Consider the following 26,552-nt stretch of genomic DNA (forward strand, 5'->3'; position numbering starts at 1 on the left):
TTTGCAGACGACTTGGTGTGCGAAGTTTAAAAAAAATATGCAAAAGCCCATTAGTCCCCACAAGAGGGAGCATTTTGCAAACTCACGGGCTCTGTGCTCTGAAGAGGAAGGGCTGTGCAGATCCTTCCTCCAGCAGGTGGACACCACAGAGCGGCTTCCTCCCATCCATTACCTGCCACAGTCTTCTCCTTGACCTCACTTTTCTAGGTCTGCATGACCCAAGTGCTTTTGCATAGGAGAGATTCTGCCACAAGTTTTGCTAGCATCTCATCTGCCTATCAATCACTACAGTGACTTCAGAGCTTAAAAACAGTAATAAACAGGAGAGCTAGGAAGTAGATCGCTTGCTAGGAAGGGAGAGAGGATTTCCAAGGCAGGACTCCTCCAGTGGGAGAGGGGACCTCCCGCTGCTTCTAGGGTGCAGCAAGGCGCAGATTCCAAGCGAGTCAGCCAGCACCCCTTGCCACAGAACCAGCCGCTTCTCCTACTCAAAGCCTTTGGCCCTTCTCCCCATCATGCCTGCCTGGGGCTTCTCCTCCCCCCCCCCACTTCTGCAGCACTGACCCTGCCAACTGTGACATCACACGTGATGCAAAAGGCTGGCTGCTGGGAGGGGCTATGACCCTCAAGAAAAGCCACTCACCAATTTTGCCCCACCGGCATGAAGAGCCCCTCTCCCCTTCTGACCACTCACGGCAGCAACAGCAGGGGGGAGATCCGTGAACTTGATGAAGTTGAGGCTCAAGACGTCCCTTCTGATGAAGTGTGCCCCACCAGTTATCCCAGTGACTCCCAAGTTCTCCAAGATCTGCCAGTCCCTGAGTCAAGATGTTCCTCTTCGCCAACAAAACCAAGACCCCCATCAGCACCTACACGGACTCCTACAGGGCTCCGAATACCATGAAGAAGGCCTACGATGAGGCTCCGTTGGCCCTGTGGAGTGAAAACAAGTTCCTGACGCAGGTACGACGCTTGGCGGGTGGGGTTTGGTCTAAAGCAGCCTTTCTCAACCTGTGGGTCCCCAGATGTTGTTGAACTACAACTCCCATCACCCCTAGCTAGCAAGGCCATAGCTCAGGGATGATGGGAGTTGTAGTCCAACAACATCTGGGGACCCACAGGTTGAGAACCGCTGGAAAGGAAAGGGGAGGAGGAGGCATGACAGAGGTGTGTAAAATTATACATGGCACAAAGGAAATCGTCCGTATCCCCTTGTAACACTAGCAGCACTCCAAGGAACAAGGGACACAGGTGGCTCTGTGGTCTAAACCACTGAGCCTCTTGGGCTTGCTGTTTGGAAGGTCATTGGTTTGAATCCCCGCGACGGGGTGAGCTCCCGTTGCTCTGTCCCAGCTCCTGCCAACCTAGCAGTTTGAAAGCATGTCAGCGCAAGTAGATAAATAGGTACCACTATGACGGGAAAGTAAATGATGTTTCTATGCACTTTGGCTTCCATCACGGTGTCCCGTTGCGCCGGAAGCGGTTTAGTGCTGCTGGCCACATGACCCGGAAAGCTGTCTGTGGACGAACGCCAACTCCCTTGGCCTGAAAGCGAGATGAGCGCCACACCCCTTTGGCTGGACTTTACCAGGGGTCCTTTACCTTACCCTTACCTCTCCAAGGAAGCTGAGTGTTGCAAGATCCCAAAGAGACAAAAGGGATTGTCACACAGTGCATGATTAAAAGTAGAGATGGCCACCAACTTGGTTGGCTTTGAAAGAGGATCGGACAAGTTCATGGCAGAGAAGGCTCTGTTGTTGGCTATTAGCAGGATACCTCTGAATACCAGTTGCTGGAAACTACAGAAGGAGAAAGTGCTTCTTGTGCTCCCGCTCTGCTTGCGTGCTTTCAATCTGAGCCTCTGCTTGGCTGCTGGAAGAAAGGGCACTGGAGCCGAAGGGGCGCTGGCCTGATCCAGCAGGGCTCTTGGGTAAAACTTCCATGTGGCAATAGTGCCTCTGCACAAAGGGGGTCTAACAAGGCTTCCTGACTGCAAGAGATTCAGGAGCCACACAGAGTTGCTGGGTCTCCCACCGTGTCCAGCCAGCTGCCCCAGGGAAACTTTGAACAGCAGGTTCCTTACCTTTGTTGCTATTTAAATTCATTTTGTGAGTTTGAGGTTGCAGCTAGCAATGGGGGGTTAAGGGGATGGAGCCAGAGGCCTTGCAGGGGGGGAAAGAGCTTTGAAGAGAGTTATAATGAGAAGGAAGGGAAATTGTGCATTAATAGGCTTTGAGAGGAGCAAGCTTCCCCCCTAGTTTTGGGACAAGGGGGGCTCCACACCCAACCTGAGCTTATGAATAAGGCACTCATCATTAATTTTATTTGTATCCTGCTTTTCCACAAAAAGAATAGTGCTCAACATGGCTTAAGGGACGCGGGTGGCACTGTGGGTTAAACCACAGAGCCTAGGACTTGCCGATCAGAAGGTCGGCAGTTCGAATCCCTGCGACGGGGTGAGCTCCTGTTGCTCGGTCCCTGCTTCTGCCAACCTAGCAGTTCGAAAGCACGTCAAAGTGCAAGTACAGTGGTACCTCGGGTTAAATACTTAATTCGTTCCAGAGGTCCGTTCTTAACTAATGAGGCCTCCTGCTGCCGCTGTGCCGCCAGAGCACGATTTCTGTTCTCATCCTGAAGCAAAGTTCTTAACCTGAAGCACTATTTCTGGGTTAGCAGAGGCTGTAACCTGAAGCGTATGTAACCTGAAGCGTATGTAACCCGAGGTACCACTGTAGATAAATAGGTACTGCTCCGGCGGGAAGGTAAACGGCGTTTCCGTGCGCTGCTCTGGTTCGCCAGAAGCGGCTTAGTCATGCTGGCCACATGACCTGGAAAAACTCTGTGGACAAACGTAGGCTCCCTCAGCCAGTAAAGTGAGATGAGCGCCGCAAACCCAGAGTCAGCCACGACTGGACCTAATGGTCAGGGGTCCCTTAACCTTTACCAACATGGCTTATAACATAAATGCATCAACTACTGGAAAAAGAATTTCATAACAACGTAATAGCAAATATCACAACATTTCAGTACTATAAATGTATCAAGCTTGCATTATCAACATTCTGTGGCTCCATGCCTCCTGGCAATAGCAAAAATAGCAAGGGAGCTTGGCCGTGGCGATGCTCAGAGCCCTTCTCATGAAACAGCCTCTTGTAACGTTTCCAAAGGGGTGGCTGGAAAAACTCACCCCATGATGTCGCTTCCATGCGCATGCCAGCTTAGAGAGATCTGGCGGCTGGGGGCTTGGGGGCTTTTGCCGTTTGGCCTGGGGATCCCACTATGGCAAGTCTGGGAATGGGAGTGGGAGCTGGCTCCCCAGGAAAAGATGAAGATGGTTATGTGAAAACACCAAAACCTTCCTGGTCTTTGGTCTGTCGTTGGGAAAGCGGCGCCCTCTGCTGTGTAGATGGCGCACAGGCAGTAAAAATTAAGTCGAAGCTCATTCAGAAAAGTGGTTTCTGTCCAAGGCTCTGTCCCTAAGCTAGTTTCCTAGCCTGCATGCTGCCAAACCTCACCCCCAACTGGTGGTACACGATGCAGTGCCTCCCCCTTCCATGTCTGCTAGGTTTTCATCAAGCAGTACCTGCCTTTCCACTAGTACTTCTTTATTTATTTTGTTTAGTTATTACATTGATATCACAGCTTTCTAGATCATGCCAGAGCCCTACTCCCAGAGCCAGCACCCAGGAAGGCATGAACCACGCCACCCTGCCCAGTTCCTCCGCTAGCCTCACTGGGGTGGTCCAGGTCAAGCAATCCTGCTCCAGCAACCGTGCGCTTGGCTTCAGTCTTGTTTACTAGGTCCTCCCACAGGGCCTTGCAGAGCCAGGCAGAGGCCCAGGCCAGGTAGATAATGTGCCCCCCCCTATTTTTTTTTACCCTGGGGATAACTGAAGTCTTATAAGTGAGTATGTAACATAGTTTTTTATAATGTATTATAATTTTAAATACATTTTACAATAAATACATTATTCTTTTAAAAATGTATTACACAATTTTTAATAGTTCAATAATGTATTTAAAAATCTATTTTTAAGTAGACAACTTTGGCTATTATTTATAATTAAATTATAATTATAATTAAAACTTCTCCGTCTTCTTATTCTACTCTTTAAAAAGATGTGTGCTTGGAGAAAGCCACTATTGCTAATAAGCCACTATTTCTTTAAAAAAAACACGGTTTCCACCAAATTTTATCCTCATTGAGCTATATGTACTCCTCGGGTGTAAGTAATATTCCTGGCCTAGTCAACAAAATTTTAAACAAATGGCCACATCTCCATCAATTTTTCATCATTTTCCAAAAAGAAAATAGCGATAAGAAAGCCAACACACTTATCTATGAGGTACGTGTGGTTTTAATTTTTGGCAAACAAGATTTCAAACAAAAACTCACCAACGTTTAACAGCATGAAAAACATGGTCCAGCATCACATTCGCGGCACATTGGCTGCTGGAGCCTTGGTCGCCTCCACTCACCCGGCGCCTATTCCGCACTCCTCTGCGGAGTTGATCGCAGGCCCTGCTCCAGACGCCGGAAGCTTTTCTCTCGCGCTGCCAGCCATGGCCCCAGGGAATCCGCCCACCACCACCACCTTTGCGCCTCCACATTCGCCCCAGTGCATCCCCTGCAATTGTAAATATGTTGACCGAGGCCCCCTTTGGAATCAGAGTCCCAGGCCAAGTAGCCCATATGCCCCCCCCCCTCGGTCTGGGCCTGTCCTCCCAAACCCATTGCGTGTGTATTCTTCACTCGTAGATGCCTTAGGCAGTATTGCATGCAGTTACTGTATTTTTTGCTCTATAAGACACACTTTTCCCCTCCTAAAAAGTAAGGGGAAATGTGTGTTCGTCTTATGGAGCGAATGCAGGCTGCGCGGCTATCGCTGAAGCCAGGAGAGCAAGAGGGATTGGTGCGCACTGATTCCTCTTGCTCTCCTGGCTTCAGGGATAGCCACGCAAAGCTTCTTGAGCGCAGCGGGAGTGCTTCTGCCTCTTCGCTCAGGAGGCTTTGCTTTGAGGCTTCCCACTTGCTGTCCTGGCTTCTGGCTTAGCCGCCCGCAGCCTCTTCTGGGCAGGGGGAACCTTCATCCCGCTGCCCGGGAGAGACTGTGCATGGCTATCCCAGAAGCCAGAACAGCAAGAGGCTATCCCAGAAGCCATATCCCTCTTGCTGTTCTGGCTTCTGGGATTCAGAATATTTTTTTCTTGTTTTCCTCCTCCAAAACATAGTTGCGTCTTATGGTCTGGTGCGTCTTATAGAGCGAAAAATACGGTATTTCACAACAACCCTGTAAGGTGGACCGTAGAATCACAGAACTGAAGAGTTGAAAGGGACTCAAAGGGTCCAATCCCCTGCAATGCAAGAATCGCAGGTGTGGCTTGTAGTGGGCAGCCAACAAGCTAGATATTTTATAAATATTTTTGTATATCCTCCCCTTTCTCCAATCTCGAGCCCAGGGCAGCATAGCAGCAATCACAAGTGGGGAACCTCAGGACATCTTAGGCCTGATAGGGGTCCCAATTTGACATGCAGGGCTGTTTCCTTCCTGCTACGCTCTCCTCCTTGCCTGCTTCCTCCTTTGCAAGTCCAGCTTGAATTTTGCACTGTTTAAATCTGCTACCCTATGCCAGCTGCACTGCCAGAGTCAGGTCCACTCAGGAGTTCCCGAGTTCAGCTGACAGCAGCTGAAAGGAGCACAGTATGTCATAAACAAAGACCAAAGCACTGTAACTTGTCAGATATGTATCAAATTCAAACCACACAATTAATTTAAAAACCATTAATGGCAACGACAACCCACATAACCACAACCCCCGTGTGCTGCAGTAGTTAAAAGTTTCAGACTAGGACCCGAAAATATAAATGCAATTAACAAACTAGCCCCAAAGAGTGCAGCTTTCGTGATCCAAATGCCTCAAAAACTGCAACCATGCTGTGCTTAAAATAGCAACTATGGGGGCATTTTTCATAGTTTGTGTGAGTTGGCATTTGCTTATTTGCTAAGTTTATATGCTGCCTTTCATTTGTTAAGGGGCGCTGTGGGTTAAACCACAGAGCCTAGGACGATCAGAAGGTCTGCAGTTCGAATCCCCACGACGGGGTGAGCTCCTGTTGCTCGGTCCCTGCTCCTGCCAAACTAGCAGTTTGAAAGCACCTCAAAGTGCAAGTAGATAAATAGGTACCACTCCGGTGGAAAGGTAAACGGCGTTTCCGTGCGCTGCTCTGGTTCGCCAGAAGCAGCTTAGTCCTGCTGGCCACATGACCCGGAAGCTGTACGCCGGCCCCCTTGGCCAATAAAGCGAGATGAGCGCCGCAACCCCAGAGTCAGCCATGACTGGACCTAATGATCAGAGGTCCCTTTACCTATTAAAAAAACAACAGTAAAACAATTCAAAACTCCACTCAGCCACAAGATGTTGCACAGAAACGACATAAAACAAAGGCAGCCACAAAATTATGCAGCAGAAATAACATTTGCGTGTCCACGTTTTAGTTTACTGAATGCATTATGATGTCAAGCAAGCCCAGGAAGATGGAGTGGACTAAGGGGCATACATTAATGTAGTTAAAGTTTGTACGTACTTCAAAACTGGGAGGAGAGAACTGTGAATAACAACTGCTCCGTGTAGCAGTAACTGGGAAGGGTGGTGAGCTGACTCCCGTGCCTTGCAGACTTGGCCTTGAATCCAGCTCCCTGCTGCGGTTTTTAAACAAAACAAAACAAGCAGCACTCCTTATCTTCATCAGCAGATGTCCACAGACAAATAAGGCGGATGCGCTGAATTATCTTAGCTGCGGAACTTGTTTCTTGTGACTGTGCGCTATATAGTCAGTTGACTCAATGCTGGGCAGGGTAAGGAAATAACTTCCACAGTGGTTTAAATTTTTAAGGAACGCTTTGACCTTAAAAGCATGCTCAGGTCCTCCTCTCCTACCCCCGAAATTTGGGAAGCAGCGGACTAGTAGGTTTTGCACACAGCAGGTTTCCTGCCTAGAAATGTAACAGCCCATACCAGTCCCAAAGCTGTGACTGAGAGCACAGGCAGGAGGCTAATAGGTCATTTTAGCAAGGCAGCCAATTGACGCCCGCAATCCCACCTCGCTTTGCGAGGGTATCTTGGGGAGAGGAACATAACCCTCCTGGATCAGACCCATGGCCCAACTTGGGCAGTATCGTCTGTGGAAAACTCATGAGCAGGATCCAAGCGCCAGGGCAATTCTCCCCACTCCTGTGATTTCCAGCAAATGGTATTCAGAAGCATTGCTGTTTCCAACTGGGGATGCAAAGCAGAGCCACCCTGGCTACTAGCCAATAATAATAATAATAATAATAATAATAATAATAATAATAATTTATTTATACCCTGCCCTCCCCAGCCAAGATGGGGCTCAGGGCGGCTAACACCAAATATAAAAACAATTGATTGAAATACAGCTTAAAAAACAAGATTAAATTACAACATTATAACATTAAAATGCAGCCTCATTTCAGTGGAAACTTAATCAAAAACTTTTTTGGGGATGAAAACGTCAAATCTTCACCAAGGCCAACTTTCCAGGCTGGTCCTACACGGGCCAGAAAAAAGCCAGGGAAGTCCCCAAATAGGAGTTCCAACGCAGAAGGAGAAAGGGAGTAGCCCTCTCTTCCCCCATGAATTTGTCTAATCCTCTTTTAAGGCCGTCTAGTTTGGTTGCCATCACTGCTTCCAGTGGGAGAGAGTTCCGTAGGTGGGTGAAGTGCACTGAGTGGGTGCACTGGGTGAAGAAGTGCTCTCTTTTATCCATCCTAAATCTTCCAACATTGAGCTTCACGGAATATCCACGGGTTCTAGCATTATGAAGGAGGGAGGAAAAATCTTCTCTATCCACTTTCTCCATGCCATGCATGAGTTTGTAATCCGTTGTGTCACCTCACCCTTGCCTCTTACTCTACTGAGAAGTAATTCAAAAAGTCTAGCTTAAATATATCTCTTTGAAACTATACTGTTGCATCCAACTTAAATACTAGGTAAAGCAGCTTTTTAAAAAACTGCTTCCCAACCCAGCTGGCCCTTGTAAGACCTTTGCAGCTAAGAAATGGCGTGCGGGTTTTGCTTTTTCCTCCTCCCTCCCCATCCATGGTTCTTTCTGTGTCGTGCCTTTTAGATTGTAAACCTAAGGTGTTTTTTTATTAGCATTATTGATCTGAAAGCCACGGTAGGACCTTTTTCATACGACATGCAGGGTTTAGGTATAAATAAACAACGTGCAATGAAGTCAGCTGGCAGAAGTCTAAAACAGATTGGAAGGGCTGGATATAGCTTGTTGGACCTGCTTTGTGTGAAAATGAGGTGCAAAAGCGTATTGTATTAACTGAACATTTCGCATAAAACAGCCGGAGGGGTTGGACTGGGCGCCTCTTGGGGACCCTAGAATTCGATGGTTCTGGGATGCAAGACTCAGTGGCCACTTGGCCCAATCTAAGCAGGGGGACAGTGGTGGTTCTTGTTACGCATTTACACTCCAGGGGAAAGTCTCTCCTTGTTCTCGAGCCCTTTGACACAGTCCCCCTGCCTGACACCCCTGCCATTTTTTTAGCTCACCTGTATTATGCCCCCCTCCCTGACTGTGACATCACAGCTGATGCAAACAGGGTCAGTGTCAGGGAGGGAGGCTGTGAGTTTAGAGAGCCATTAGCAGGTTGTAGTTTGTTACTAGAGTGCAAAGCGTCCCCTTTCTATTTTCTTACCTTAAACTCGCACCGAGCTGTTTAGTTGACCCTTTAGTTTAGCGTGGCGTACGGGGAGGAAAGAAGCCCTTTTGCTAGAAAACATAACAGAGAGTTTAGTTTAGGCCCCCAGGCGGAAATCTTCAGGGAAGGTCAACCTGTGGCGAGATGTTCATCTTTGCGCATAAGACAGACACCCCCATCAGCACCTACAGGGACTCCTACCGTGTGCCATGCCGCACCGACAACTCCTACAAGGAGCCCAATCTCAGTATGGGCGACATGAGCCACCTCGTGTCCAAGGTAAATACTGACATGTGTCCGGAGTCAAGGGGGTGTGGTGAGAACACAAAGGAACCTTTCGAAGAAGAGTTGCTTTTCTAAAGAACAACTTGGGACCAGTTTACTGAGGAGATCCGTATGTGTTCAACCACTTTGATCAGCTTGTTGAATGGTCTCCTTAAATTTGAAGGTTCATTATTGTTCCGCAAGATGTGTATGTCTTTAAGGGCTAGAGCAAATAACGTGACCCAATTTTACAGCTGTGAAACAGTATAGCAGGTGCGGTTAAGGTGTGTTAATTAAGCTGTGCCAGCAATTGGGTATAGTATATAAAGAGCAGCACCTAGCTCTCTCAGTACCCTGGTGGTTGGGTCATGCTTAGATCTGATATAATTAATGTAAAAGGAGTTTTTGTTTTTGTTATTAAAACCTAGCTAAAGTTGTTTTGCGTTCCTTGTAATGTGTGGTCTCCCCAGCACGCCTTCTGCAGTGCAACTAGTCTGCAAATAGCCAACACAGCTGACCTGCCACTGCTAGAGTTGCCTAATAATAATAATAATAATAATAATAATTAATTTTTATTATTTATACCACGCCCTTCCCGGTTCAAAAACCGGGCTCAGGGCAACTAACAAATTTAAAACACTTATTTGTAAAAGCAGCATAAAATACAGTATAAAAACATGAATAACAATAAAATTCAAAGTTCAGAAATCAATTTAGGGGAAATCCATCTAATAAGCATTAGATGATCCCCAGGGCTAGCTGGCTGAATTGGTCCTACTTGGGCCAACGAGGAGGCCAGGGGAGAGTTAGCTGTGGGATCCCAGAGTGGGTGATCTTCATAAAAGGGGAGGGGGAGGGAAGAGAAGGGAAATAAAAGATCAGGCTGAATTCAAATTAAAGGCCAGGTGGAATAGCTCTGCCTTACAGGCCCGACGGAAGGAGGTTAAATCCTGCAGGGCCCTGGTCTCCTGGGACAGAGCATTCCACCAGGTCGGAGCCATCGCTGAAAAGGCCCTGGCCCTGGTGGAGGATAGTCTGACTTCCTTAGGGCCCAGGACCTATAAACTATGGTTATTCATGCACCTTAAGGTTATCAGGCTCCTAATAGCCCCTAGCCAACTTGGCTGATGGGCCAGGATGGTTGCGAGTCCAGCAACAACCCCTGGAGAGGTCTTCAGCCCGGCAGGAAGTGAGTTGCCCAGGGCCACCAGATCACCAACACCCCTCAAACAGGGCAACCGAGGGTTCATGAGTCTTTTTTCTGCCTTGTAGGGCTTGACCGTGCCCAGAATTGACCACCCGATAGACCAAAACCGCCTGGAGAATATGGTGAAGAAGGCAGTGCAGGAATACACCTATAAGAACTGCATAGACCCAACAGCTTACCGGCCGTACAAATATTGGGTGACCAGGGAGGAAGGTATGTTTGACTTACATGTGCACAAGGGGTTGCTTCTATCGATATATTTGTTAAATTTTCTGTTTTACAATTTAGAATATACATGTAAATAACCTTAAAATATCAATGACTTCCCTTCTTCTCTTCCCATGGTTCATTTTGCATAGCGTAAATCCCTGCATATTTTATGTTAACTAAACCGTTCAGTATTCCATTATTACTTCCATCAAAACTTATTTACACTGTTGAATTTATCTTAATGCTGCCAACCTTTTCAAGTGTACACAATTCCTTCCCCCATATATTCAAGAAACATTTTCCAATCTTCTTTAAACAAATGTTCTTCTTGTTTTCTTATTCTGTAAGTTAGATCTGTAAGCTACACATATTCCATCAGTTTAAGTTGCCATTCTTCTTTGGTTGGGACCTCACTCATTTTCCATTTTGGGGCTAACAAAACATGGGCAGCCGTAATGGCATACATAAATAACCCTTTTTGACACCTGGGAAGCCTTTAGGGGTCACTTCCAGCTCCACAATTCTATGATTCTATGACTTATTAAAAAATATTTATTGATGCTTTTGAATTCTGGTGCTGGAGGAGACTCTTGAGAGTCCCATGGACTGCAAGAAGAGCAAACCTCTCCATTCTGAAGGAAATCAGCCCTGAGTGCTCACTGGAAGGACAGATCCTGAAGCTGAGGCTCCAATACTTTGGCCACCTCATGAGAAGAGAAGACTCCCTGGAAAAGACCCTGATGTTGGGAAAGATTGAGGGCACAAGGAGAAGGGGACGGCAGAGGTCGAGATGGTGGGACAGTGTTCTCAAAGCTACCAGCATGAGTTTGACCAAACTGTGGGAGGCAGTGGAAGACAGGAGGGCCTGGCGTGCTCTGGTCCAGGGGATCACGAAGAGGTGGACACGACTAAACGACAACAATTTCATTTTTAAAAATGTCAAAGCAGTTTACAATTATGTATGCATAAAAGCATACAGCTGAAAACCATATCTGAAAAGGTTAAAAGCAGGCATTGATTAGGCATACAAATTACCAGAAAAGAGAATCTGACTTGTAACTTGAACCCATTGGTAATCCAGCCTCGAGGTTTGGAAGGCATGGTCTACAGTGCTCTCAGGCTATCCCTGTCCAGGAACGGCCATCGTTGGTGAACCAGACAGAGCTGTTAAACCAGCCTGTGATCCCCATTGACTCTTGTTCCCAGGCATTTCCTGCCCCTGAGAGTAGAGATGGAACATAATTTTCTATAGGTAAAGGTAAAGGGAGCCCTGGCCATTAAGTCCAGTCACAGACGACTCTGGGGTTGCGGCGCTCATCTTGCTTTACTGGCCAAGGGAGCCGGCATACAGCTTCCGGGTCATGTGGCCAGCATGACTAAGCCGCTTCTGGCAAATCAGAGCAGCGCACGGAAACGCTGCTTACCTTCCCGCCAGAGCGGTACCTATTTATCTACTTGCACTTTGACGTACTTTCAGACTGCTAGGTGGGCAGGAGCAGGGACCGAGCAACGGGAGCTCATCCCGTCACGGGGATTCAAACCGCTGACCTTCTGATCGGCAAGTCCTAGGCTCTGTGGTTTAACCCACAGCGCCACCCGCGTCCCATAATTTTCCATAAGAGGCATTTAAAAAAGAAAAAGTACCTGCTGAGAGAGGCAGCAGTTTTTACGCACTTAATTTCACATGTCCTAAATCATTCGCCTACATTGGATGTCCCTGGTGAGTTCCAGTATCGTGAGAGAGAGAGAAGTTTTTCTCCATCTGCTCTCTCCATGCAATACAGGGTTTTTACACGCTCCTATCACCTCTTTTCTATAAACAGAGAAGTCCCAAAAGTTGTGACATTTCCTCCTTGGGGAGTTGGCCGAAACCGCTCGATCATTTTGGTGGCTCTTTTCTGACCCTTTTCCAATTCTACAGCATCCGTTCTTAGGCGAGGTGACCAGAACTGCTCACGGTACGGCCAACGCAGTGGCGCCATAGATTTGTATAGCAAACGCTTTGGTCCCCAGTGGCGCGTTCCTTCCTCTTTTTTTGCCCCCTCTGGGCTTTCCATCCTCAACCCTGGTTGCAAAACTCTCCCGTCTCCTTTTTAAATCGCAGAGAGGTTCAACCCGGTCTTCATCGGTGACAACAGGTACGCAACGTGGAGAACGGGGCCCTACAACAGCGCGGCATGGAATCGATACACCACGTACCTTCCACGGATCCCTCGGGTAAGCCTCGTGACTCCGCGGAAATCCGGGGTGGGGTGCAGATGTGAAAGGAGGCCCCTGCTGTGGACAGGAACTGCCCCTGCGCACCTGGTAGCAGAGCGACAGAGGGCCAGGCTGCAGCGAAGTCGCTCTTAAGCAAGGCAACTCTTTAGCAAGTAATATCCAAGGCAATCACATAAACAGGAAAACTGGAAGTCACAAAATATGCACTCTTAATGGATTCTCTGGAAAGCATAAAACCAAATAAATATGTCTTATAACCACTGACTTATGACTACTGCTCCATAGCAATTGTTGTTATACCGTATTTTTCGCTCCATAAGACGCACCTGACCATAAGACGCACCTAGTTTTTAGAGGGGGAATGCAAGGGGGAAAAAATCTTTAAAGGGAGCGCTGAGCAGAGCCTGTATGCATCCCAGGCTCTGCTCAGCGCTCCCTTTCACGAACCACGTGGAGCGTGTATGTGGCGCTTGCAAGCTTTTCCCCTCCTCAGGCAGGGTTGTGAAAGGGAGCGCTGAGCAGAGCCTCCCGCCTGTATTTGCTCCATAAGACATACACACATTTCCCTTTACTTTTTAAGAGGGAAAACGTGCATCTTATGGAGCGAAAAATACACTACTTTTCCATTCACCATATAGATGGGTTTATGAAGCAATTCTGTATCCTTCTGCTGTGCTGAAGAAGAATTCCACGAAACAGGGGCTATATCCAGAATCACTGTTCACAACGTCTGTTTGCGAACTTCTTCGGCAGCGTTGGACACCATAAACAAGGCTTTGCAGCCTGTTTTCACCAGATAAGAATCTGATACATTGCTTCTTTCAGAGACTTGCATAGGCTTCAAAGACTTTCAGAGCCTTATAAGACTTGTTCATTTGGTTTTATGCTTTCTAGAGAATCCATAAAGAGTGCATATTTTGCGACTTCCAGAGATTCATAAGTTTTCTGTTTAGGTGATTTCATATTATTCATATTATATAAAGAGTGTATATTGATATCGTATCATTGAATTTGGTCATCCTGTTGCCTTGGATATTACTGACTATTGTTGGCAACACAGGGGTTAAATTGTTTGGTTACTCTTAAGCAAGGCCAGCTCCACCATCAGACAGAGCCAGGCAGCAGCCTTGGGCGGCAGGTGCTTGTGGTGAGGAATTGGAAGAGTTGGGAGGGACCCCAGAGGCCCTCTAGTCCACCCCTCTCCTGCAATGCTCCGCTAAAGCGTCGCTGACAGATGACCACCCAAACTCTGCTTAAAAACCTCCAGGGAAGGAGAGCCCAGCACCTTCTAAAGGAGTCTGTCCCACTGTCAGACAGCTTTCCCCACCTTAAATTTGTGCGGCTGGTTCTAAGCGTAGAACCTTACATCGGTTCCTTGTGAAATTCCTTTCCCCAGTTTGGGCCCAGTTCTCCCACCTCCCCAAAGCATTGGGGGGACACGGGGTCCCAAACTTGAGCACTGCGCTGCATCATGCCAAATGCACATGTGCCTGCATAAATCCCAGAGAAATGGGCTCACGCTGTGCAATCTTTCCTTGCAGGAGGCTGGGTTAGAGTCGATCCTTCGTGGGATGCCCATGCAATACCCTCCGAAACCTGAGCGTCTCAACAATTACGGTAACTCCTTTGTGATCTTGCATGTCCTGCCTGGTTTAGGAACATAGTAAAGGTAAAGGGACCCCTGACCATTAGGTCCAGTCGTGGCCAACTCTGGGGTTGTGGCGCTCATCTTGCTTTATTGGCCGAGGGAGCCGGCGTACAGCTTCCGGGTCATGTGGCCAGCATGACTAAGCCGCTTCTGGCGAACCAGAGCAGCGCACGGAAACGCCGTTTACCTATTTATCTACTTGCACTTTGACGTGCTTTCGAACTGTCCCCTGTAGCTTTGCTTCTCACAGTGAGGGAAATGCCAGAAGGCCCTTGGCGCTGGACCTCAGTGTCCGGGCAGAACGATAGAGGTGGAGACACTCCTTCAGGTATATTGGACCGAGGCCATTTAGGGCTTTAAAGGTCAGCAGCAACACTTTGAATTGTGCTCGGAAATGTACTGGGAGCCAATGGAGATCTTTCAAGACCGGTGTTATATGGTCTCTGCGGCTGCTCCCAGTCACCAGTCTAGCTGCCACATTCTGGTTTACTTGTAGTTTCCGGGTCACCTTCAAAGGTAGCCCCACATAGAGCGCATTGCAGTAGTCCAAGCGGGAGATAACCAGAGCATGCACCACTCTGGCGAGACAGTCTGCGGGCAGGGAGGGTCTCATCCTGCATATCAGATGGAGCTGGTAAACAGCTGCCCTCAACACAGAATTAACCTCCATGGACAGCTATGAGTCCAAAATGACTCCCAGGCCGCACACCTGGTCCTTCAGGGGCACAGTTGCCCCATTCAGGATCAGGGAGTCCTCCACACCTGCCCGCCTCCTGTCCGCCAAGAACAGTCCTTCTGTCTTGTCAGGATTCAGCCTCAATCCATTAGCCGCCATCCATCCTCCAACCGCCTCCAGGCACTCACACATAAAACTCCCTCCTAGTTTTCCAGGGGCACAAGCTTCCCTCTCTCTCTTTCTTCCCCTCCCATTTTCTTCAGAACGGGAAGTGGTGGTGAACATGTTGAACAGCTTGTCTCGGAAGCAGCTTCCATCCATTCAGCACCGTTACACCATCCCGGGAAGGATGCCTTATCAGGGCTACTACAGCCCCTGCACGGGACGCCATTACTGCTTGCGAGGGATGGACTACTACGTCGACGGGGCGCCCACCAACGAGCGACAGATCAGCCAGCTAGTTGAGAAGATTGTAAGGTTCGGAGGGTTTTGCAGACCACACTCCAACTCCTCCCCCTCAGGGCTCTTGTGGGGGGGTTTGGAAAGGGGGGCATAGAAAAGACTCTGTGCTGGGCCCGGGGGTTAACCCAAGCAACGTGGTCCAGGTCTGGTCCAGAATCCGAAGGTTCCACGAGGAGTCAGTCCGACAGGGCCAAGGCAGGAAACCAGGCAAGGACAGGTACAGGATCTCAGGCAGGATCTGGCATACAGCAATGTTGCTCCCGTAACCTGGGCCAGGGTCAGACAGCCTTTTATCTTTGTAGGGGTAACGGCCGGTCCTGATCCCCTGGCGACTCACCTCCCTGTCTCGCCCGAAGGCGAGCACTCCTCCTGCGAGAACTCAGGTCTCTCCTTCTCTCAGACCTCAGTCTCTGCAGCTCGGGAGACGTTGGTGGGTGACTAGACCCAGGGGCCGCCTCAGCCTCCCCTGACCCAACCGGTAGTGGAGCAGCTGTAAGTGAGGCAACAAGATCATCCCCGCATCTGGAACCAGGGCAGGCTCAGGCCCTTGACTCGGCCCAGCTGGTGTTTGTTGCAGGGGAACCTGTGCAGACCGGGACTCTTCAGGATCAGGCCCCAGACTTGGTTCAGCTGCCGCCTGAGGCAAAGGATCCGGTGCAGACTGAGTCTCCTTTGGTTCCGAGTCCGAGCCCAAGTCCCAGGCCAGCACAGACTCCGCCATAAGCTCCTCATTGGAACATGCACTCAGGGTGCACACTGCAAGGTGTCCTCATGTGGGGTGGGTTTTAATAGGTAGGAGAGGATAAATGAATTGCGATTCATCCCCCCAGGTGCCCACATGTTTGTGTTGAACAGACAGAACATCAGCTTACTGTATGCATTTAAATGCGAAGCTGAGTTGAAAGTCCCAACCTTAGCAGCAAATTAAAAGCGTATGAATTAGGCTGCAAAGCCTTCTTTTGAACAAGTCCAACTGCGGAGCAAGGTGGTTCCCCCTTTTCTTGCGCCGCTTAACAAAGAATCAGATAGCAGGCTGAGAAGTAAGTTTAAAATGGCATTTAGCTATGTACTGGGTTGTCAGCAACCGCAGCAGTAAAAATTTGCAGGTAAAATACTTGCATTTGCAGAAGGAATAGCCTCAGGCATGCATGTGTGTGAGCTGGAGCAGTTAGACTAATAATAATAATTTATTATTTGTACCCCGCCCATCTGGCTGGGTCTCCCCAGCCACTCTGGGCAGCTTCCAACAAAGATTAAAAATACATTAAAATGTCACACATTAAAAACTTCCCTGAATATGTCTGCTCCAAGCACTGGTCGAAGAGAGGGAGGGAGGGGGAACAGGAAATACTATTATGTTCCTTTCCCCTCCTGTCCTGAGGGGGAAATGACCTCACACAGAGCCCTCTCTACCAATTACATGTCTATGGCTTGAGTCTTCCTATCAGCAACGCAGCTCTGTGGTCTTAACTCTTCCTCATGCTAACTGGCAAGAATATGCATTGTTAGATTTGGCTGCTAATCTCCCACAAACCCCTTCTCGGGCAAATACAGCAATTGCATGCACAGTTTTATTAAAGCACCCAAAGTCCCATCTTTGATTCAAAGGTTTTCAAAACTATCTCTTGGTCGAGGTTTGGTGAAGATGCCAGCAGTCATCTCTTTGGCAATACAGTGGTACCTCTGGTTGCAAACGGGATCCGTTCCGGAGTCCCGTTCTCAACATGAGCAGAACGCATCCCGTGTCTGTGCGTGCATGGGTCGCGATTTGCCGCGTCTGTGCATGCACGTGACGTCATTTTGAGCGTCTGCACATGCGCGAGCGGCGAAACCTGGAAGTAACCCTTTCCAGTACTCCTGGGTTGCCACGGGATGCAACCTCAAAACGTGCAACCTGAAGCAAACGCAACACGAGGTATGATTGTGGACCAATTCAACTAGGCCATTGCGCAGGCAGCGGTACTCACCCGGACCCCGACCCCGATCCCCTGATGTGCTTGGTTTTCCCTTGAACTTCTCGCTCTGCAATACCTTTGGAAAAGCTCTGCTTGTCTTTCATCTGTCAAATAGGTTTCTCCTGAGCCAACCCCAAATCCATAGTCTGCCAGGCCAGCTCTCTGCATGCTCAGTCGCAGCTACATACACTGACTCTGTGAAAGACAAAGCTACACATCCTTCTTTATAACTGCCGTAAGAAAGGGGACCGTTTCCAAACATAAACCCTTGCAATCTTTAGCGCCGCCAGCCTGGTCAGCAACCAGTCAGCCTAACAGTTCATAGTCAAGGTAAAGGGACTGCTGACCATTAGGTCCAGTCGTGGACGACTCTGGGGTTGCGGCACGCATCTTGCTTTATTGGCTGAGGGAGCCGGCGTACAGCTTCCGGGTCATGTGGCTAGCATGACTAAGCCGCTTCTGGCGAACCAGAGCAGCACACGGAAACGCCATTTACCTTCCCGCCGGAGCAGTACCTATTTATCTACCTGCACTTTGACGTGCTTTTGAACTGCTAGGTTGGCAGGAGCAGGGACCGAGCAACGGGAGCTCACCCCATCGCGGGGATTCGAACCGCTGACCTTCTGATCAGCAAGCTGTGGTTTAACCCACAGCGCTGTGCTCCTCTTTTTATGAGGGCTCGATCCATCTCAGTGGGAGCACTTCCTTTCCTGCTTAGAATTCCCACTGCATTTGCAATGTCTGGTCTCGTTGTCGTGGTAAGGTACAAATGTTTCCCTATTGTTTCCCTATTGTTGACCTGCACTGGTTGTGGTCAGGCAAGAGCTTTGATTCATGTTTGCTCTCCAGGAAATCATTGGTGTGGCTACTGTATTGGCTTCTTGCAGCTTCTGGCTATCAAGCAATTCAGCAACTTTCTTCCTTTGGCTTAGAATATAAGATCCATCCTCCTAAATTTCAATTCTGACACCCCAATAGTGGGAGCCACTTCCTAGTTCTTTCACCTCCACTTCTTTGCCTAATAATAATAATAATAATAATAATAATAATAATAATTTATTATTCGTATCCTGCCCATCTTGCTGGGTCTCCCCAGCCACTCTGGGTGGCTTCCAACAAAGATTAAAAATACATTAAAATGTCACACATTAAAAACTTCGCTGAACAGGGCTGCCTTCAGATGTCTTCTAAATGTCAGGTAGTTGTTTATCTCTTTGACATCTGATGGGAGGGAGTTCCACAGGGCAGGCGCCACCACCAAGAAGTCCCTCTGCCTGGTTCCCTGTAACCTCACTTCTCGCAGCGAGGGAACCACCAGAAGGCCCTCAGAGCTGGACCTCAGTGTCTTGGCTGAACGATGGGGGTGGAGATGCTCCTTCAGGTATACAGGACTGAGGCCGTTTAGGGCTTTAAAGGTCAGCACCAACACTTTGAATTGTGCTCGGAAATGTACTGGGAGCCACTGTAGGTCTTTCAGTACCTAAGTGTCTTAAGTGGCCAGCAGCCAGGGAGGGAGGGGTCAATTAGCCATGATTGTTAATTCACCATGATTGTTAAGTGGAATATCCATGTGCAAAAGCAGAGTACCTCTACTGGGAACCAAAAACAACACACACACCCAACACATTAGGAAATGGTCGTCAACTTTGCGCCCTGGCTGTGAGAAGCTGCTGACCACTCTTGGGCACAGAACACTGGGCTGGTTGGGTCTTGGTCTGATCCTGCAATGCAGCTCTTCTTTAGTGTCCTGCTTTCCCCTCCAAGTTCTTCTCCATGGCTCTAGCTCTGATCCCCCTGCCTCCCCGCTGAGATGCCAGCCAAGCTCTCCTGCAGCCCTTTAATGGCAACCTTTCTCTTTCCCCCACTGCTCTTCCAGGAATTTCCCGTACTACGACCACCACCACGAGATGACTCTTTGTGCACGAATGCCCGACCTGCCGCCTGGTTTCCCGTATATGAACCTTAGGTAAGGAGTCCAAACAGGTTTGGTGAGGGGAAGGAGCTGGGCTGGGGAAGCGGGGTTGCTCACAAGGGATGTGTGTTGCCTGGGGACCGTTCCCGGAGACCAAACCTGGTGAACAGATTTCCCCCAAGGACAGCTTGGTTGCCAGCGAACCAGCTAATAATAATAATAATAATAATAATAATAATAAATTATTTATAGCCCACCCTCCCCGGCCAGAGCCGGGCTCAGGGCGGCTAACACCAATAAAATCACAGTAAAAACATAATAGGGGGGAAAGAGGGGGGGAACCAATTTAAAATACAGTTTAAAATGCAGTTTAAAATGCAGCCTCATTTTAAAATAGCAGATAAATCAAGACCATAAGGGGAGGGAAACATAAGGGTCAGACCGAGTCCAAACCAAAAGCCTGGTGGAACAGCTCTGTCTTGCAGGCCTACGGAAAGATGTCAAGTCCTGCAGGGCCCTGGTCTCTTGTTCCACCACATCGGGGCCAGTGCTGAAAAGGACCTGGCCCTAGTTGGGACCAAGCCTTGAGGCTCGGGACCTCCAAAGTGTTGTTATTTGTGGATGTTAAGGTCCTCCACGGGGCATATCAGGAGAGGCTGTCCCATAGGTACAAGGGTCCTAGGCCACATAGGGCTTTAAAGGTCAAAACCAGCACCTTAAACCTGACCCTGTACTCCACCGGGAGCCAGTGCAGTTGGTAAAGCACTGGATAAATGTATGGAGACTTGCCGCGGCATTCAGCACCCGCTGGAGTTTCTGGGTCAGCTTCAAGGGCAGCCCCACGTAGAGTGAGTTACAATAATCAAGCCTGGAGGTGACCGTTGCATGGATCACTGTGGCCAGATCAGGGCGAGAGATGAAAAATTGCCACCTTTGCTGTGGCTGCAATCTGCGCCTCCTCTAGCAGGCAGCCAGAGGCGGGTTCTGGATAATAGGATCAGTGCCTGTTGGATCAGGCCAAGGGAGACTGGGTTAAGCCATCAACCTTGGTTGACTGGAACAACTGAATCACAGGTGCTGCCTTCTGCTGTGGGATGAGTGCAACCCTGCCTTGTTCCAGCAGGAGCAATGAGGCTGTCACACAAGGGAGGTTTCAAAAGTCACATAGCGGATCTCTGGGCGATGTTTTCAGCACTGGTTCTCTAGTGCGTCTTCCTCGAGAGAAAGTGGAGTGCGCCTCCAGGGGTGAAGTCAAACCACTGCATCAGCAGCACCAAAGTGACTTCCTCGGGGTGCAAGCTTGGGCAGTGTGTCAGTGACGTCGCAACGGGGGGCGGTGCGCCCTGGGTGCCATGTCTGGGGGGTGACAAGAAGTCACCCCGCGGGGGCTCGCGGAGTCGCGAGCAGCCATCACACCACTGCAGCCGCATGTGGAGGATCCCGCAGCCAGCGAGCAGAGGATCCCAGCGCCAGCAGCAAACCGTTATGTACAGCGCATGTGTGGTGTCGCACGCATGTGCTGTACGTAACAAACGCACATGTGCTGTACATAGCGGTTTGCCACCAGCATTGCTCCAGCGCTGGACGGACAGTGATCCTCCACATGCAGCTGGAGTGGCAACGGAGGGGTCCTGGCACTGTCCACGTGGACATGTGCCCTACATAGCGACGGCCTGCCTCGGGTGTTACGGTGCCCTTGTTCGCCCCTGCAGTGTGTAAGGGCAGTCCTAGGCTGCCTGGACGACAGGACCCCCTTCTCACCCTCGCTGATGAGGGCTTGAGACCCATCGGCTGCCCTCACCTGGCTCAGCCAGCCAGTTCAAGCTGCTCCCAGGAAATGGACGCTGTTTTGCGCTGGCAGCTTCTAGGAGCCACAGGTAAGAGCTGAGTGCAGGGCGAGGACCAAAGGTGGACAGACTATTCCAGAAGTAGCACAACGTGTGTCCACCCACCCCATAGGTAAAGGTAAAGGGACCCCTGACCGTTAAGTTCAGTCACAGACGACTCTGGGGTTGCGGCGCTCATCTTGCTTTACTGGCCAAGGGAGCCAGCGTACAGCTTCCGGGTCACGTGGCCAGCATGACTAAGCCGCTTCTGGCGAACCAGAGCAGCGCACAGAAATGCCGTTTACCTTCCCGCCAGAGCGGTACCTATTTATCTACTTGCACTGGCGTGCTTTCGAACTGCTAGGTTAGCAGGAGCTGGGACAGAACAACAGGAGCTCACCCCGTTGCGGGGATTCGAACTGCCGACCTTCTGATTGGCAAGCCCTAGGCTCCGTGGTTTAGACCACAGCGCCACCCGTGTCCCTCCTCCACCCCATACACCCCTCTAAAAGGTATATCTGAAGAATATCAGAAGATATACCGCAGTGACTGACTAAGCCATCCTTCCACAGCCTAGTGCTTTCCAGATGTTTTGCTCCCACCAGCTGGCTGCGGCTGATGGGAATCGTAATCCAAAACATCTGGAGGGCTGTCATAGTGATTGCTTCTGTGCATCTGTGTCCTGGAAATGAGGTGGATTTCTCTGTTTGCCAGGCAGTTGGAGGCTACCTCTCTCTGCCAGTACAAATAAAGTCTGCTTTTTTTGCTTTCCGAAATCCCTATACGGAGGGCATTTAATTGGGAGCTTCAGCATGAAGGCAATGGGAGAGGCAGTATTAACAATTTGACAGGTATGTGTTGAGGAGGCATGTCTCTCAATACCTGGGGGGGGGGAATATATATTGTATTGGCCCGAATATAAGCCGCGCTTTCCCCCCAAATTCCAACCGTGAAAAGTTAAAGTGCAGCTTAAATTTGCGACCTTACAAAAATTGGCTTTTACGATACCGCTGCTGAAATAGACATACGGTAAAATGGACCAAAAAAAATGTTTTATTGCCGATTTGCAAGCTTGAGACTGTTCTCTGGCCATTTACGGGTGTGAGTGGCTGCGGAATTGAAGGAACTGAATGCCGATTTGTGATTTTAGCAATTGTACGGTAACGTTGCGGGCCAAGATCAAAGGCTTAATTAGGCTCGGAGTTACAATTCTACCAACCGCAGCGGTTTTCAGCCTGTAACCCATGCATAGGCAAACTCCGGCCCTCCAGATGTTTGCGACTACAATTCCCATCATCCCTAGCTAACTGGACCAGTGGTTGGGGTGATGGGAATTGTAGTCTCAAACATCTGGAGGGCCGGAGTTTGCCTATGCCTGCTGTAACCCAATTTTAAGGGAGCGGCTTATATTTGGGCATTGTCTTTTTTCTCCTCCCCCCACCCCCAAATTTTAAAGGTGTGGCTTATTTGTTGGGTGCAGCTTATATTCGTGCCGATACGGTATATATCCACCTTTCCTTTTCCCTCCAGGGCCATTGGGGTGTTTTGGTGGTTCCAGATAAAACACCTATATGGATATAGCAGGACCACAACAGCAGTCAGGTGGGGGGCAAAGGGGCACAGCAACCAACTCTCAGCCACAGGCCTTGGACATTTCCAGGTTTTCGATTCCTGTGATGTTGCAGCACTCTCAAGAGAAGCCAGATTAGGATAAAGGCCTCGATTAGGATAAAGATTCGTTCTAAAGTTCACAGGATGTATAGATGGTTTGTTTACTGAAGGCACTTCTAACCTGCCCTTTAAGCATAAAACAGGCCAGCAACAAAAGTTAAAAATTAAAAAGAAAGGCTAGAGGCTGCTGCTCACATTGCCATCTTGACACTGTAACCCCATTTAACCAAAGACATTTCTCAGTGCAGCTTACAGAAATAATCAGTGCTAAGTAGTCCCTCTCCTCCAACTCATACTCTAAAAAGACATGGCAAAAAGGGGGAGAGGTGAAGGAAGATGCATACATGTACTGTATCTTGTGGGTCTCCATCCTAAGTTTGTCCTTGGTTGCACTCACAAAGACATAGCACACAAGGAAAAAGATAGAGGAGGGAAGATATAGCTTGTCGAGCTCCACCTTAAGCTTTTTCCTGGTTGCGCTCATAATGTTCCCGCTTCTGAGAGGCCCTTCTTATTATTCATCCTCTCCTGGAGCTCTGCCCTGTGACTTCCCTGTACTAGTCAGTTTGCCTTCCACGTCTTGCAGAGCTTTCAGCGAGATGATCGCAATTGTGGCGTAAATTCTGAGCTTGGGTTGGCAGTTCTGAGTGCACGTCTGATTTCAGTATTTGCGTTTCCAAAAGTTTAGCAGTAAAATAACAAACCTCCAGAGGCGTGGAAATGTAGAGCGTCAAGAAAGTGATGTCATAGCTTTGCAAAAGCTGAGCTGGTCCAAGTGTGAGCAATTGCCTGGTTAGATAAAGTCTGCTTAACAGCCCCCCCCCGCCCCCATGCCTCCTTGGATTCAACGATGGAAGTAAAAATGAATGTGCCAAAAGAAGCACGTTCAAACTGCGCTTGATTCCACCCCCACAGATGCAAATCAGTCCTACTTATGGAAAAAGGGAGTGTCTCGTGCAAAATTGCTCTGTTTGTGTGCTGACACCGGTCTGGAATCTGGAATCCTGTGCCAGAAGGAGAAGGGAACAGTCTAGAAGGGCCAGGAAGGAAGGAAGGAAGGAAGGAAGGAAGGAAGGAAGGAAGGAAGGAAGGAAGGAAAGTGGTCCTTCAGAAATGAGTCATGGGCATAATTGGCTCTTTAGGTTGTTTCTACTATCTCAGCCAGCATCAAGGAAATAACGTTGAAGACAACGCAGAAATAGTGCTTAACCTCAGTTAAACTTTCATATCTGATGGTACCTTGGTTTACAACCATAATCCGTTCCGGAGGTCCGGTTGTAAACCAAAGCAGCTTGTAACCCAAGGCGCGCTTTCGCCAATGGCGCAAAAAAAATGGGTTGTACTTTTTTAAAAAATGGGTTGTAGTCCAAAAAAAGGGACACGCACTTCCAGGTTTGACATGGTTGTAATCCAAAATGGTTGTAATCCAAAGCGGTTGCAAACGGTATACATTAAAAAATACTTCACCAATGTGCTGGTGTAAGGGAGAAAGAGGCAGCTGTATGGGCTGTTGTGGTGGACATGCCCAAAGGTAGTAAATTTTGGGCAAGTGTTTAATGATATAAATAAAATTGCACATTTAAAAGGTGAAAACTTGAATGCTTGGTGCAAGAGAGCATGCTTGGCATATCGCTCTTATGGAAAAATGGGCTTACAAATCACGACTCGCAAGAGGAACAAAGCACAAATATACCTTTGCGGGAGAAGGGGGACTCTTCATTGGGTTTCCAAAACCTCCAGAAAACCAAAGACCAGCTTCAAAGGTTTATACTAACTTGTGGCTCATCTAATGTGTGTTATAGAGGTTTACTGTTATAAATCGTGGTGCACATATGGGAATACAGCTTTTCATAATGAATTTTTGTGCGTCTCCAGGGAAATAAAGTTTTTTTAAAAGTTAGTTATATAATATTTTTTTTATAAATAAGTAAGTGTGCATCACTACCATCTAAGTAAAATAGAGAAAGCTTGGGAGGCCCCTTACTGAAATAGTGTGAGAGAGAAATATGTCTCCATATTTCCTGCATCGCAGGGGGTTGGACTAGATGACCCGTGGGGTCCCTTTTCTACAATTCTACATGTGGTGCGTGTGCATGTGGTCTGTAGGTGTGCTGTATGGGATTGTGTATTTCATATGTGGCCCATTGAGTTGTGTCTAACCAGCAATGGGACCCATAGGTCAAAAAGACACACACACAACCGCAGTCTGCAAATCAAAGTCATATTCTGCTCCGTGTAAAATCTTTTTTCTTTCTCTCTCCCTGCCAGGTGGGATACAAGCCATTTTAAGAAGGCTGGAGGGGCACAGAGGGACAGCTTTATCATTCATCCTGAATTTGTTTCGGAATCATTCCCCCATCCACCGTGTTGGTAGTAGAGAGTTGAGACAGGCTGCCATTAAAATTGCCGCTGGTGACTAACTGCGCCTCCATCCTTTCCTTGGCCTCACAGAGTTCCTCCTTTCATTTGTTGTTCTTGTTGTTTTGTCGTGTCTTTAAAGGTCAGCACCAACACTTTGAATTGTGCTCGGAAACGTACTGGGAGCCAATGTAGGTCTTTCAAGACCGGTGTTATGTGGTCTCGGCGGCCGCCCCCAGTCACCAGTCTAGCTGCCGCATTCTGGATTAGTTGTAGTTTCCGAGTCACCTTCAAAGGTAGCCCCACGTAGAGCGCATTGCAGTAGTCCAAGCGGGAGATAATCAGAGCATGCACCACTCTGGCGAGACAGTCTGTGGGCAGATAGGGTCTCAGCCTACGTACCAGATGGAGCTGGTAAACAGCTGCCCTGGACACAGATTTGACCTGTGCCTCCATGGACAGCTGTGAGCCCAAAATGACTCCCAGGCTGCACACCTGGTCCTTCAGGGGCACTGTTACCCCATTCAGGACCAGGGAATCCTCCACACCTGTCCGCCTCCTGTCCCCCCAAAACAGTACTTCTGTCTTGTCAGTATTCAACCTCAATCTGTTAGCCGCCATCCATCCTCCAACCGCCTCCAGACACTCACACAGGACCTTCACCGCCTTCACTGGTTCTGATTTAAAAGAGAGGTAGAGCTGGGTATCATCCGCATACTGATGAACACCCAGCCCAAACCTCCTGATGATCTCTCCCAGAGGCTCCCAGTGGTAGCTTCGAGAACACTGTCCCACCATCTCCTCCTCTGATGTCCACTTCTCCTTGTGCCCTCCATCTTTCCCAACATCAGGGTCTTTTCCAGGGAGTCTTCTCTTCTCATGAGGTGGCCAAAGTCTTGGAGCCTCAGCTTCACGATCTGTCCTTCCAGTGAGCACTCAGAGCTGATTTCCTTAAGATTGGATAGGTTTGATCTTCTTGCATTCCATGGGACTCTCAAGAGTCTCCTCCAGCACCAGAATTCAAAAGCATCCATTCTTTGGTGATCAGCCTTCTTTATGGTCCAGCTCTCACTTCCATACATCACTACTGGGAAAACCAGAGCTTTTACTATACGGACCTTTGATGTCTCTGCTTTTTAAGATGCTGTCTAGGTTTGTCATTGCTTTTCTCCCAAGAAGAAGAAAACTCCACTCATAGAGTCACCCTAGTCTCTGCTGGACCGCATTCCCAAAACGAAACGGGGACCCTGAGCGTGAGCGCCTGAATCCCCTGGACTCTCGCCTCCCTTGATGGCTTGCAAGGGGAGGGGATCTTGGATCTACAAGAGATCTTGAAAGAGCAACTCCAAAGCAGCCGCCGCTGCGCCTTGGCGCTCGCCTGCTTGCAGCTCGGGCGGGCGGAGAGGCG

The 26,552-nt window shown here is 48.9% G+C and overlaps 1 protein-coding gene across 3 annotated transcripts; it reads left to right on the forward strand.

Annotated features, from left to right (window-relative positions):
- Positions 1-641: 641 nt before the first annotated feature.
- Positions 642-25,206, forward strand: SPMIP6 (sperm microtubule inner protein 6). 3 transcript variants are annotated; one of them, XM_082242217.1, is made up of 7 exons: positions 642-963; positions 10,272-10,419; positions 12,521-12,633; positions 14,178-14,253; positions 15,224-15,437; positions 19,254-19,343; positions 25,055-25,206. In XM_082242217.1, exons 1-7 carry the CDS (start codon positions 829-831, stop codon positions 25,158-25,160), a joined length of 882 nt encoding a protein of 293 aa, XP_082098343.1. In that variant the 5' UTR covers positions 642-828; the 3' UTR covers positions 25,161-25,206. The 3 variants fall into 3 exon arrangements, with proteins under 3 accessions (XP_082098343.1, XP_082098345.1, XP_082098344.1); XM_082242219.1 differs by having other exon boundaries at positions 644-963; positions 15,224-15,432; XM_082242218.1 differs by lacking the exon at positions 642-963 and adding an exon at positions 8,687-9,014.
- Positions 25,207-26,552: the final 1,346 nt, after the last annotated feature.

Source organism: Podarcis vaucheri (assembly GCF_965113315.1).
Source record: "Podarcis vaucheri genome assembly, chromosome: 11".
Lineage (NCBI taxonomy): Eukaryota > Metazoa > Chordata > Lepidosauria > Squamata > Lacertidae > Podarcis > Podarcis vaucheri.